Source organism: Anomalospiza imberbis, chromosome 5 (genome assembly GCF_031753505.1).
Source record: "Anomalospiza imberbis isolate Cuckoo-Finch-1a 21T00152 chromosome 5, ASM3175350v1, whole genome shotgun sequence".
In the NCBI taxonomy this organism is placed as follows: domain Eukaryota; kingdom Metazoa; phylum Chordata; class Aves; order Passeriformes; family Viduidae; genus Anomalospiza; species Anomalospiza imberbis.
In genome coordinates, this window is record NC_089685.1 from 56,996,318 (window position 1) to 57,009,031 (window position 12,714).

A 12,714-nucleotide genomic window follows, 5' to 3' on the forward strand; every position below is an offset into this window, starting at 1 on the left:
CCTGCATATTTATAAACTGCAAAATAGGTTTGCTTGAGAAACCCCATAAAGATCCATTTTGGCCAACTCTGAAAGCCCATTATTGGTTCCTAGCTTCCAATATTCTTTGAACACATCTTAAAGCTGAAGCCCCTTACATGCTGGCATTACACAGCCAGATGTTAGCTCAAACTACAGATTCATTTTAGTGTATTTACCCAGCAGTTCAGAACTGCAATTAATTTTATTTCAAATCTCTTCAAGGAACACGTGCTAAGCTCCATGTATATAAACTCCATTAAACATGAAATTTATTGATTCTGAAGTGTGTAACACCTCCAGGAAAAGCCACAGTGTTCAAAGAAAATCAAGATTTTTGTACCTCCTCCATTTATCACACCATTGGCTGGCAGCAACATGGGATCAGAGTCTGTGTATGGTCTATCAAGAATGACAAGGCAGTAGATTGAAAGTAGAGACAGGGACACAAAGATAACTTTAATATTCCTGTAAGCCACCTGCACTTCCAGATCCAGCTAAGTCCTTTCCCCTGCCCCATGGCATTGCTGCCCAGGAACCCTGTAGATTCATCCCCTGGTACATCTGTCTCACAGCTGTATGTGGAGAACACTTCCAAGAAATTGGGGAATTATCAATAACTCCTGTATCTTACAGAACCCACATGACCTGGGACTTTAGCCATTCCTTAAGAATGACTTCCACTGTTTTAAGCAACATGCAATTACAAATAACATGAACGGGTAGCAGAGGTACCTGTGAGCAGCCCCTGATTTTGTGGTAGTTCAATTTTAGAGCATGATACTGATTCTAAGCTCAGTATTACAGCTCCCCAACCCAAACCAGCCCTGAAAATTTGTGGTAAATATCAAAGTCCAAGTTAGCACCGCACACACCGCTCTTTTCATGGCTCCCTAGCAAAGCCCTCTCACCACAGCTTCAGCTAGAATGCCTTTTGTTTACAATTTCACCAGCTGAAAGACTCTTTTGAGAACACAAAAAAAAAAAAACAAACAAAAAAAAACCAGAAGGGAAAGAAAGAAAGAAAGCTGAAGAGGCCACTATGAGGATCTAATCTATGGCTAAGACCACCCCTTGCCTGGCAGTCTGCAGTGCCATCAGCTGTATGCATCGTGAGCACATTGGGGTTTAGATCAGCTGTCGGTGCCTTCTCCCTCATTAACATGGATAGAAGCGCTGGCCTCGCCGGCTGCGCGGCATTCCTCAGCATACCAGCTGCAGCCCCATCCTAATGCATCCTCTGGGCTCGGAGAATTAATTAGTTCTGATAGTCACTGTGCTTCAGAATGATGGCTGTCATAACCCCACAGATAAAATTACACACCCCTGGCATTTTCCACATGGCCCATTCAGGCTCTCCGTAGGCCACCGTTGGCTTCCTCAGATGTATGGCACTGGAAAGATTTAACTTGCCAAGCCCCTTTTTTTGATATCTCTTTGTTATGTTCCAATTAAGTCTGTGTTAATCAAAGGCAGTATTTCCCAAATATTCCCCCCTCCTCTCCCCAAGCCTCCTCCTAGGCAACTTGATGGTTTGTACCCCCCTTCCTCCCACCTACAATTAGCATTCAGACGTTTCTCTCAGCAGAGCAAAAGCCTCCCTCCCCCTAGGAAGCGTTCTTCTTATGAACACATTTTATATTTCCCTACCCCTCTGCAAGGTGCTTTAGCCAGTTTCCAAACAAAGAGCAAAGTGACTTCCCTCAGACATGTGGAGCCTCCAAGTGTATTCAAACACCCCTGTGACAGTTTTCCTGCTGTGACTGGCTCTAAAACAGAATCCACATACAGTAAAAAAAAACAATAATTCATTGATTTTCTTCTGCTTGCTTCCAAATTACCAAGTAAGAATATCAAATTTAGCTCAATACTGCCCTCACCCTTGACACTCTCTAAGATCTCACTAAATAGGCTTCACCCCTGGGAGAGGAGCTGAGCTGCAAGTAGGGTAGAACATACCAGGAAAGCAGTACCAGCTTGTATCATGCAGAGCTCACAAATGCCCAGGCTGCAATGAGTGCTTTCTTTCAAAGTAGTCTTATTTCTTTCTTATTTCTTCCTCTGAAATGGTGCTTTGGCAATATGATTGTCAAATGGCTGAGCGTTGTACGAGTCTCTGAGACCTCATCATGTGAAGTCCAGTCACCACTGGTTGAGTGAGCTTCACATTCTGAAAGTTAAGGAGAACAAAATACAATGCAAGCTATGTGGTCAATATTATTTTTTTTTTAAATGCAGGAAATTTTGTGGTCATCAAAACTGTGTAGAGCAAAGTGAGTGCTGCAACCATCATGTCTGTATCTCTGCTGATTTTGATTTACTTTTGAACTGACCTCACAAACCTGCTCTGAGAAAGAGCAACTACCTCATGGTGATGCTGAAATAAGCACAAACATTGTTTTCAGAGACATCTACATAAATGAGCCATCACATTTTCTCTGGTTGGTTGATATTTACAGCACAGAAATGGAAGCAGTAGCTTGGGGAGGGGCAGTAGGTAGAAGAAGAAAGTAAAAGGACAACTAGTTCATTAATACCTAAAGTAGGAGCATCCAGTCCAGGAATGCAGTAGCAAAGCAAAGCAAAACTGTGACCTGCAGAAGGGAATGCCCCAGCACATGGTATTTGCAGTATTAAAGCACACACAGTGACTCTTCATAATCTTTTTCACCAGGCTGCTTGCAACCTGAAAGTTTTCAGAAGTACAAGGGTGACTAGCAGCTGAGACACAGGGCAATCTGGGGAGGGAGGCTTGGCTGGGCTCCCCATGCCAAATCCCAGCTTTCAGGAAGCCACTCCCAGGCTGGCTGGCAGACGCCCTGCCACACTGCCCAGGCTGCTTCAAGCACTGAGGTGACACCTTCCCACCCCCAGGGCCGCACCCTGTGTGCCAGGTGACCTTTTAGCCTGAATTTCTGCCCAAAGTGGGGCAGGAGCCAGCCAGGTAGCATTGTAGTCAGAGCCTGGCACAGTCTGCAAGCTTCATGAAGAAGGAAATGCCCATCAGCAGCAGGAGGAAAGGGTGGCTGGTCCCTCTGGAGCAAGGAAAGCAGTCACCACAGCAGCTAGTGAGGAGGCCGTGCTGTGATGAGAAGGGAGAGGAAGGAAAGGGAAAAAGGGTTTACTTCACACAAATGCCTATACAAGAGGCAAGAGAAGATAACAAGAGAGCTGATGCTGTTACTTTTTATCTCAGCCTACAGGACAGGAAAGGGACGTGCTTGATTTACAGCTCCTTTCACCACTGCGCTGCCCAAAGTGGCAATAGACCCAGCCAACCTCAAGCTGCTGAAGGAGCTGTCAGCTCCTGCCAGCACCCACACAGGGACCAGGCAGACCAGGTGGCACACACCCTGCCCAGACAGCCACTCTGCCCACACTCCCACGAGGTGCTCCTGCAGAAGTGAGAGGGTGAATTTTACTCCCAAACATCCCACAAAGAATGGGATGTGGCCATGGGACATCACCACTCAGAAGAGGAGATCTTCCAGGATTCTGCTTTTTGAGCCATCCCTTCTCTGCCAGGCCAGATTGTACACTATGCAAAGCCAAAGTAACGTGAAAGCTTGACCTCAGAAAGAAGAAACAGCCCTTCTTAGGAACGTACCTACTGTCAGCATGTCCATCACAGCCCTGGCTGCTACCATGTCTGCATAAACAAGCAATGATTTACTCCCCTCATCATAGAGAGAAAGGAACAGGATCTGATGAGTGCACAGGAAACACCTTGCCCTGCCATCCCAGCGACTTTGCAGAGCTCTTTTAGAGCATATTAACAAAAGTAGATGGGTTTGTACATTATGTTGTGTGTTTATCACCACTCAGTTCTTTAGGAAAACCACACAGATTTAAAGATAGGGTGTTATGAAGCACAGCTTTGTATTAAGGCACCCTTAAGGAACACCTTCTAATGACAGAAAAAAAAAAATCTAAGGTTGGGGAACCAGGCAAAGCTGACAAATTGGAGGGAGCCACATTATTGGGTATTTGAGACATGAGAGAACCTGCACAAGACTGACCAGAGCAGTGGCAAAGATCAGCACTAGAAATTAGCTGAAAAACTCTGAGAAGAAAGAAAAAGTCTTGCTTTTGGCAAATCCAAATGGCAAAATCAAAATGCTTTTGGCAAATCCAAATATTCGTCTCTCCCAACCATATCCAAGCAATACAGGTGAGTCAATTTTCCTCTGCTCAGATCCAGAAAATCAGTCAAAATTATTTAACAAAATAGCAAAAAGGGAGAAAAATATGCCCCTTTTTATCTAGCTAACCAAATCTAGAAGAGGTTATTTTGGCCTCCTGAGATAAAATCTGTAGTATTTCTCCCAGAACCATATTGGGGTGACCTATCCTTATGTTATAAGGGCTGATAAGCCATCTCCCAGCGACCCTTTATTCTCCCTCAGATCTGTTAAATAACTGTAATAATAAGAAGCCCAGTAGCTATTCCAGCCCCTATCCATGCTCACCTAAAAGAGGAAATCATCTTCTGTCCCAACAGTTTAGTGTCCTTGGTTTTGTGCTGTCAACAGCTCCAGAGAGAGGAATAAATGATGGGAGCCCTGTCAGGATATCCTGTCATTCAGTGAGGGAGGCTTTATTCAGCTTTCCAGTGCACGCTTTCAGCAAATACCCTGCATTTTGGAATCTCTCCTGCCTGGGCAAGCTCTGCATGCCTTATCCTTCACTCATTTACCTTGAGGAAGACAAGTGTCCTGTTAAAAGTATTTGCCTGAGAATGCAGAAGAAACAGCACCCCTAACAATCATTTTATGCAAAAATTTGAATTTTCAGGCTTGGACAGCTCTGAAAGAAAAAAGTCCAAATCACAATGGAAAAAAGTCCAGGGTTTTTATTCCTTTTTGCTTTTTTGGTTGCAATGAAACTATGTTTGACATCACAAGTCCAAGACGAGGTAAGAAGCAGCTTTTTACATAATGGTTTATTGTCTGTATTACTCTGTGTTATAGAGAGAACAGTTACCAGTTACTGTATCTTATGGCAGAAAAACCCACTTTAACAGTCACTGGTGCAGATGACCATGAATTATAACCTGAGAGCTCTTTAATTCAGTCCTCTGAAATAACAGAAATGTATCTGTTTATTCTGTATAAGAATTTGGTTCAAATTATATAGCATGAGTACACTGAAAAAGTCTCTAAAACTGGCATATGTGGCAAAAGACTGTAAATGATGCATGTATCAAAATAAACTGATTGGGATTTCTGGTAAGTCAGAAGATGAAAGCAGAACTTTTTCTATAATGAAAATTATCTGTTCCTGCTAACTAAAAGGAGGAAAAGCTATTTTAGACAGGTAAGGGATAAAAATCAAAGTAATTGAGCTATGTAAAGTAATTACACAAAGTTATAAACATAATTAAAGGATTTGTAGACCTTTGGGGAAATGGTGCATTTGTCACGTACAAATACTGTGAATCTGTGGAATTTCACAGCATCTGTTCTCACCACACTTGTAGAGAGGCAGAACAGATTTAGAAGAGGAAACAAAAAGGCAGAGAGGAATTAGAAGGGGGAAAAGAAAGACACTCAGGTGTTTTGTTGCTATTGTTGTTAGTTGGTTGCAGTTTTTAAGTGGAAACACATATTGAAATGTACAAAAAGTACTGGGAAATATGGGAAACATGGGGTTTTTTTTAAAAAAACGACTAAAAGAAGAGACTAAAAAGTCAACTTTCTTCCATTTTCTCTAAAAACAAAACGGGAAAATGAGGAACTGGGAGAAAGTGGAAATAATGTTACCATTCCAAAACAAATAGTGTTTTACAGCTGGTTGTAGAGAAAGGCATAAGTTATTTTTATTTAAATTTTTCCTTTTCAAAGCACTCTGTGAATTTTATTGCTTCAAAAATGAAATTTTGCAGAGTGCCTTTTTGATGACAACAAAATTTATTTTCAAGCTGTATCCACATTATACCCACAACTGGGAAAAGGTCACATTTTTACTTCAAAGACACCTGAAAAGCATCTACACAACAAAAAGTTTTCACTACTCAACTAGAGTACCTAGACCAATTCCAACAGTGCACTTATGAAGGCTAAAATTTGACAACTAAATAGATGTTGAAATGTGCTTGCATGTGGGTGGTGGCAATCACATAAAATGGCTCAGCTTATGAAGCTAAATCTCATTATCAGTGTCTGTGATACATCCTCACCAACTTTGCTGCTGAAATATCCACCTGTAAAGGGGAGAAACTGCTGAGTGAGGGTTTCATCCAGGACCACCATGGGACATGTAGAAATCCTGCCTAAGGTGCCAGGGCACCTACCCAGACCAGCTGTGAGGTTCTGCAAAGGCTGCAGCATCCCATGAGTGCCCAGAAGGTCCAGGACTCTCTGGACTGCACAGGGTTATGCTGCTGGTTTTTAAAAACCATACTCTGACTTAGGTCATTTCTCGCCATTTGTAAATGAGGAACTCACTTCTACAAATACCAGTAAGAAAGAAGATTAAGCCAACATTAGACGCAGTTCAGCAAAGACTTACTGCTTTAAAATAGACACAAAAAACAGGTTAAAAAAAAAAAAAAAAAAGAAAAACAGTGCTGCTCTTCTCAGAGTGCTCTGGTGAGGTCAGGCCCAAAACCTCCAGCAGCTCTGAATGCAAAGCAAGATGTCATTCTTTGCCATCAATTTGAAAACTCCAGCCATTGCCCTTTAGATCAGTGCAGTGGTGCTAATTTAATTTTGCCTCCTCCACACCTTGTTTAATTTTGCCTTAGAGTGGGGAAGGCATTTGTCAGCAGCTTTGGAACGAACACTCCGTAGGCTGATGCTGTCTCTGTAACCTGGCTTTTAAGTCTGACAAACTTACCTTTTGTTGATGAAGTGCTCTTAGGAAAAATATTACACTTAGAGGGATTTATCCTGCAGTGGTTGGACATATTTTGTGCAGCCAAAGCTCCTGCACAGCATTAATATGTGGTCTATTACCTAGTTTAGCCCCAAAACAAGGAGTTCCTGCTGAACAGAAAAGAGCTATGAGTGAGAACAAAGCTGAGTTAAATTTGTCACTTTTCAACAATGTCATTTGGAGTAGTGTTTTTCCTTCTTGTTAATTATTCTGCTCCTATTGCAGGTGAAGAAGCAATGTGATCAAAAGCTGCTCATTAGAATGAAAACCAAATGTGTACCTTGCTCTTTAAACCTTGACACCCAGTGCCCTGCTGGTTACACCAAAATTACCAACGGGACTGGGACACCAGACTGCAGGTATCTCCTCTGTCAGAGCTTTTCTCATTAATATTGTTCTCCACTAATTAGAAAACGTTAAAACACATCAAAAATTCTCTGGTCTATGCAATTTTCTTATGGAACATTTACCATTGGCTCAACCAACTCCAGAACTCAAGCTGCATTCAGGGTATTTGATGCTTGAAGTTAAAGAGCAAGTGATATAAGAGGAAATTAAACATTGCTATTGATGGTCTAACATTTTCTCTTGAATAGAATCATAGAGTTTCTTCTATATTTATTCTGCATTCTTGATATCAATGATACAAAAGTATATTGTAAATGTACATACTATATTTATTCTTCTATATTTATTCTGCATTCTTGATATCAATGATACAAAAATATATTATAAATGTATATACTATATTTAGGTGTTAATCCTATATATCATATAAATAAAGTATTTTTCACTTCTAGATCAGGGATTTGTGGGGGTGAAGGGCAGGAAGAGATATCTCAAAACCAATTTGACATCTTGCCATTCTGATTGGGAAAAAAACCTCCAGTATTTTAGAGAAAATGTAACTACTTTAGAGAAAATGTTACTATTTTGAGCTTACTTAGCATTTAAAGAAGCTTGATATTAAACAATTTTTAAAATACTCTTTCAAATCAAAACTTAGAGAAATGTGCTGTATTTAGGCTGGGGTGGGAAGATAAATACACTGCTCAAAAGAAACAGCTCCAAGGACAATTTTAGACCTTGATGTTCAATGTATGGTTAATGAAGAAGAAAAAAAGTAGATCAATACAACCAAGCTCAGAGTTCTCTTGTCTGACACTGAAAGAAGAACAACTTTAAAATTTCATTTTCCCCCACAGGAGGCTTTTAAGTACTTTAAAGCAGCTCTAACTTTCTCTCCACAGGTATTACCTGGAAATTAAAACACACACACTTTCTTTTCCGGGCTGTCGGCACCGTTGTGTAAAGGAATTTGAACAACCTGAGTGCTGCCAGGGACACTGGGGCCCAGACTGCATGGGTAAGTTGCTTTGGGGTTTTATTTTCATATAGAATTTGAACAGAAATAAAGCAGCAACTTTTCTTCTTTTCAGAAACTATTGCTGTGAGAAGTTTGTTCCTCAGAGCTTGTTATAAAAGTAGAAATAAATAGCAGTTTTCAGCTAAAATTTAAGGGATTTGAAGAAAAACAGGTATTCAAATTTTCATTTACAAAGAAAAATTCATAGACAAATGTAAAGAGCCTCAGAAAATCTCCTAGATTTTGAGATTTTCAAAACAAATCATCGCAGCCAATGCCTGAAAAATTATTTCATTCAGGAGGACCACCAAAATGGATTTTAAAAATTAGGATTTTCAAACCAAAAATTAAATGTTTCATTTTAGGTCAAAACCACCTTTATCTGCATCTGAAATATCTCCAAATCTCTTTAATTCTTGTTTAGTGATGCATGGAGGATCTTTTCTTTTAGCTCAACTTGAAAGTGTTTTTTTAACTGCCTGTGAATGCTGAAGGCCATTACTGAAGCAAGGGAATCAGGAGTGCCTCCCCTCCTGCTGCCCCTTCTCTCAGGAAAAGCTTTTCAGCATGTCCACAAATGCATCAAATCTCAGACTACCATGATGGGCATCCAGACCCACAGAGGAAGTTTTCCTGCCCAGCCAGAGCGTTTCCTCCTTTAGTTCATGGCCTCAAGGTCTGTTTCAATGCCTGTGAAGTCCTTTGTCCACAAAACAGATTTTTAAAAAATTAAAATTTTAGCCCAAGCTATTATTTAAACAGCAGTCATTTATCTACTAAAGGCAAATAGTTTAAACACCAGTCATTTATCTACTAGAGGAAAGCAGTCAAACTGCAGCTCACAGCAACTTCAAGAGAAAAGCCAGGCAAAGAGCTGAGTGCACAGCGTTTGGTCATGTCTTCTAAGAGAGTGATTTGTGTGGTGGTTTAACCTCCCCACTTCCAAATGCAGCCCAGGAGCTCATCCTCTCATAATCAGGGTGCTCTGGGCAGCCACACAAGGGGCATCGGTATTTCTGGAGAGGGGCAGGGTCCCCTGCCCGAGTCAGAGCCCTGCCTGCACCACTGTGTGAAGGAGGCTGCCAAGGCAGGGAAGTCCTCTCTTCCTTTGGACAAACTTCCTGACCCCAAAAAGCAAAGAATCAAGGTCTCAGCATTGTTTCTGCTTTCATTTGGAGGGAGAAAAAAAAAAAAAAAAAAAGTTATCTGTACATTACCACAACCTCTGTAATAGAATGCAGCACAAGTTGAAATATTTGGAGGAAAGACTGTCCTTCCTGAGGCTGGGCAAAAATCCCTGACTAGGGGTTTGCTTTATATTTATCATCTGATGGCAAGGACAAAACTAGGTCTTAAATAGCACTCAGACTTCCTTAAATGATAGCACATATTGAAACACACAGGGTGAATGAAAGATCTTTTGTCCCGTTCCCTCCCCACGAAGCACACCAAGCCATCCAGCTGCACACCAATCCCTCTGTAAAATGCCACAAAGTCAAAAGAGAAAAGCACAGGATCAGAAAGGTCCAGGGGGAAAGAGCAGAGCCTTTCAACACTGCCAGTATCATGCAGCCACAGGTACAACAGCTGGGGGAGCTCAGGTGCAGCAGGGGCTGCTCCCTACCCCAGCACAGGTTCCCATTCTGGGCAAATATTTCCATGGCTCCTAAGAAAATCCTGGGTACCAACTGAAAGGTGTATGGTATGACCAACTGAGTAGAACGGACTGTAAGAATAAAGGGGAGGAAATGTTAAAAGAAAAAATAAAGACCAAGAGGAAACATACTAAATTTAATTATATCAAATTATATGGTTCCAAATACTTCTTTCCAAGTACTACTCACTGCTTCAGCCTCACAGGGAGTCAGGTGAAGAGAAGTATTTTAAGAGGCTCTATTTGATAACACTTAGAAAGTGCTGAATTTAAGTCCATGAAGGGAAAAGATGCTGATAGATTTAGATTCTTTTGGCCCAGATTCAAATATTTGGCCTTCACACTCTGACAGCTGTTAAGAGATAAGCAAGAGCATCGCTTTCTTACTGCTTTTCAAAAAGCATCCTCAATAAAAGCAAAGGTCTGGCATCTCCCCAGGGTGGCAGCAGGTGACTGTACCAGCACTGCTCCAGTGTGCCAGCACTCCTGTGGCCCTGCTGGTGGCAGGAAGTCCTTTATCTGCCTGGCCAAACTTGTTCAACAATCTAGTAATTTACCCCACTTCTGATAAAGCTGTCCCTTGGTGCTGGTATCAAAACAAGAGACAAGATGTAGTGAAGACAAGGAGTGTAATGAATGCCAACAGCAAAAAATAAAACCTGCTTTGCCAACAATTTTAAAATAACTTTTCATAGGAATTACACCATAAACTCTGAGTTTTCTCTTTCCTTGCACATGCAATAAAAACATCAGTGCAAATATTTTTTTTCCATTCTGGGCAAGTATTAAACACTTGCCATGAATATTTAAGTGTCATATGATAGCCAGAAAACAAGATTCACTAAAAGCCACTTTAAGTATTAAAGGATATATATTTATTACTTTCCCTCATTTGTAGTTATTTTACCAAAATTCTTAAAACATCTTATTACTTCAGCATGTAAGAGATAAACAGCACTTAAATGTTTATCTTTAAATTTATTGGTTTTTCAAAAGAAGCTTACACAGATGCAATAGACCTCAGACTACATTAAGAAACAAATTAAGAAATGTTAACAACTGATATAAAGCCATAGCTTTCAGTGGAATTAAGTGCACACATATGCACATCCACTTATTTCCTCATCATTCTGTCCAAATAAAATTCATTTTTACTAAAGCTTCCACATTACTTAAATACTCTAAATCAGTATTTACTTAGGCAGGGGGAGCATAAATCCAGTGCTGCCCACCTCCACCCACACAGAACAAACTCTGAGACTCTTTATAAGTAATAAATCCACTAGTAAGGTACAGCAGAGTACCTGTGATGCCAGTAGGAGGTGGATACACTTAGGTACTACCTGCATCAAAATTATGGTACCTAATGGGAGTTCTAATTACAGGAAGGAAAGGTTTATGGAAGAGAGTTAATACATCATTTCCAAGGAGGGACAGGACAACTGTGAAAAATAAGGGTATCCCCATAGGAGAGAAAACCTGACAGGATGATCTGACTAAAAACCACTGTAATATACATTTCCTGTAGGCAATCTTTCAGTAAAGATTTGAATCTTGAAACCTTTCAGACAAAAGAATTAGACTATTTTTATTATAAATATGGTATCTTATCTCATCTTGCTGGCTGGGGTTTTCGTTCAGACTGTCTCACCTTCCATACTGCTGCCTGTAACCATGGTTTTAGCAGCAGAGGCACTGAAGAGCATAACACACCTTTGGTACACAAGTTTGATTAGTGACCACAGCCCCTTGGACAGGATTTGGTTGTGAGATATCTAGATATTTCAATTTCCAAGATCATTTGAATCAATTATCAGACTTATGAAGGTAGAAGGGAAAAGGGAACATTTCCCACGTAAAGAAAATGCAAGTTTTGGTGGGGAAAAAAAAAAGGCTTCTTAAACCCTAACTTAGCATCAAATAAAATCCTAAGAGCAAATTATCAACACACCGAGAGTTATAGCAACACACAGGAGTGCTCAGGCAAGCTCCCCTTGTACCAGAAAAGTCAACAGCTTAGGGTGTGGCAGACAGAGCTGGATCAGCAGGAGCAAAACCATATGGTACTTCAGAATAAGAGAATTCATTTTTGTTCAATCCTTTGACTACACTCACTAGCCTAAGTTCCCAGACAAGAGAGGGTGATGGTCTCTGCTGATGCTGAGATTCCAGTGAAGAGATTCAGGCAGCTGCAAAACTGCAGCTGTCCCCCAAAGCCCCTGTTTGGCCCAAAACCCTGCAGCTGCCAAGGTGGTCACCTGCAGTGCAAGGGGAGCACAGGGGTCACAGCAAGGTGACTGATGGCTCAAACATTGTCATCTCCAGCATGTCCAGGAGGAGCTGCATCACCATGCAATGGGAGAGGACGCTGCTCACAGGGCATAGCTGGGAATGGAACATGCACTTGCCAGGTACGTCCTTTCTTTTAAATGAAAAACAAATACAATAGCATGTCAGCTGTCCTAAGGAGTCATGTATGTTCTACTCTATAAATACATTAAAAGAAAATATTCCAGAAACAGCAGTGTTGATCAGCTTGGAGTTCATTTTTTGCTTGGATTGCATTAATCTTCATGCTATTATTTCTCCAGACTTAAGTGTGTTCGGGTGGAATTATGAAGAAGTTCTTTCACCTTGCCTACCCGAGACAAGTGTTTTGAGTTCCTCTGTTTTTTAAATTGTGCTATTACTTGTGACTTTTTTGCCCTAAATAAAAAGTACTTATACATGGGGCTATATTCTCCATACATTGTTCCTTCACGGAGAGTGCAACTTGTAGTGCTTCACCTCAGGCAAACAG

At 40.9% G+C, this 12,714-nt stretch overlaps 1 protein-coding gene across 4 annotated transcripts in view; it reads left to right on the forward strand.

Moving 5' to 3' along the window:
* The first annotated feature begins 4,588 nt into the window (after positions 1–4,588).
* STAB2 (stabilin 2) overlaps positions 4,589–12,714 on the forward strand; it is a 76,765-nt gene continuing 68,639 nt past the window's right edge. For 2 of the 4 annotated variants that reach the window (XM_068191012.1, XM_068191015.1), the window contains exons 1-4: positions 4,606–4,933; positions 7,120–7,253; positions 8,145–8,260; positions 12,240–12,325. In XM_068191012.1, the coding sequence (XP_068047113.1) occupies positions 4,850–4,933; positions 7,120–7,253; positions 8,145–8,260; positions 12,240–12,325 (420 nt within the window). In that variant the 5' untranslated portion in view covers positions 4,606–4,849. Of the gene's footprint in view, positions 4,934–7,119; positions 7,254–8,144; positions 8,261–12,239; positions 12,326–12,714 lie in introns of all 4 variants that reach the window. The other 2 variants (XM_068191016.1, XM_068191014.1) reach the window with 2 other exon arrangements.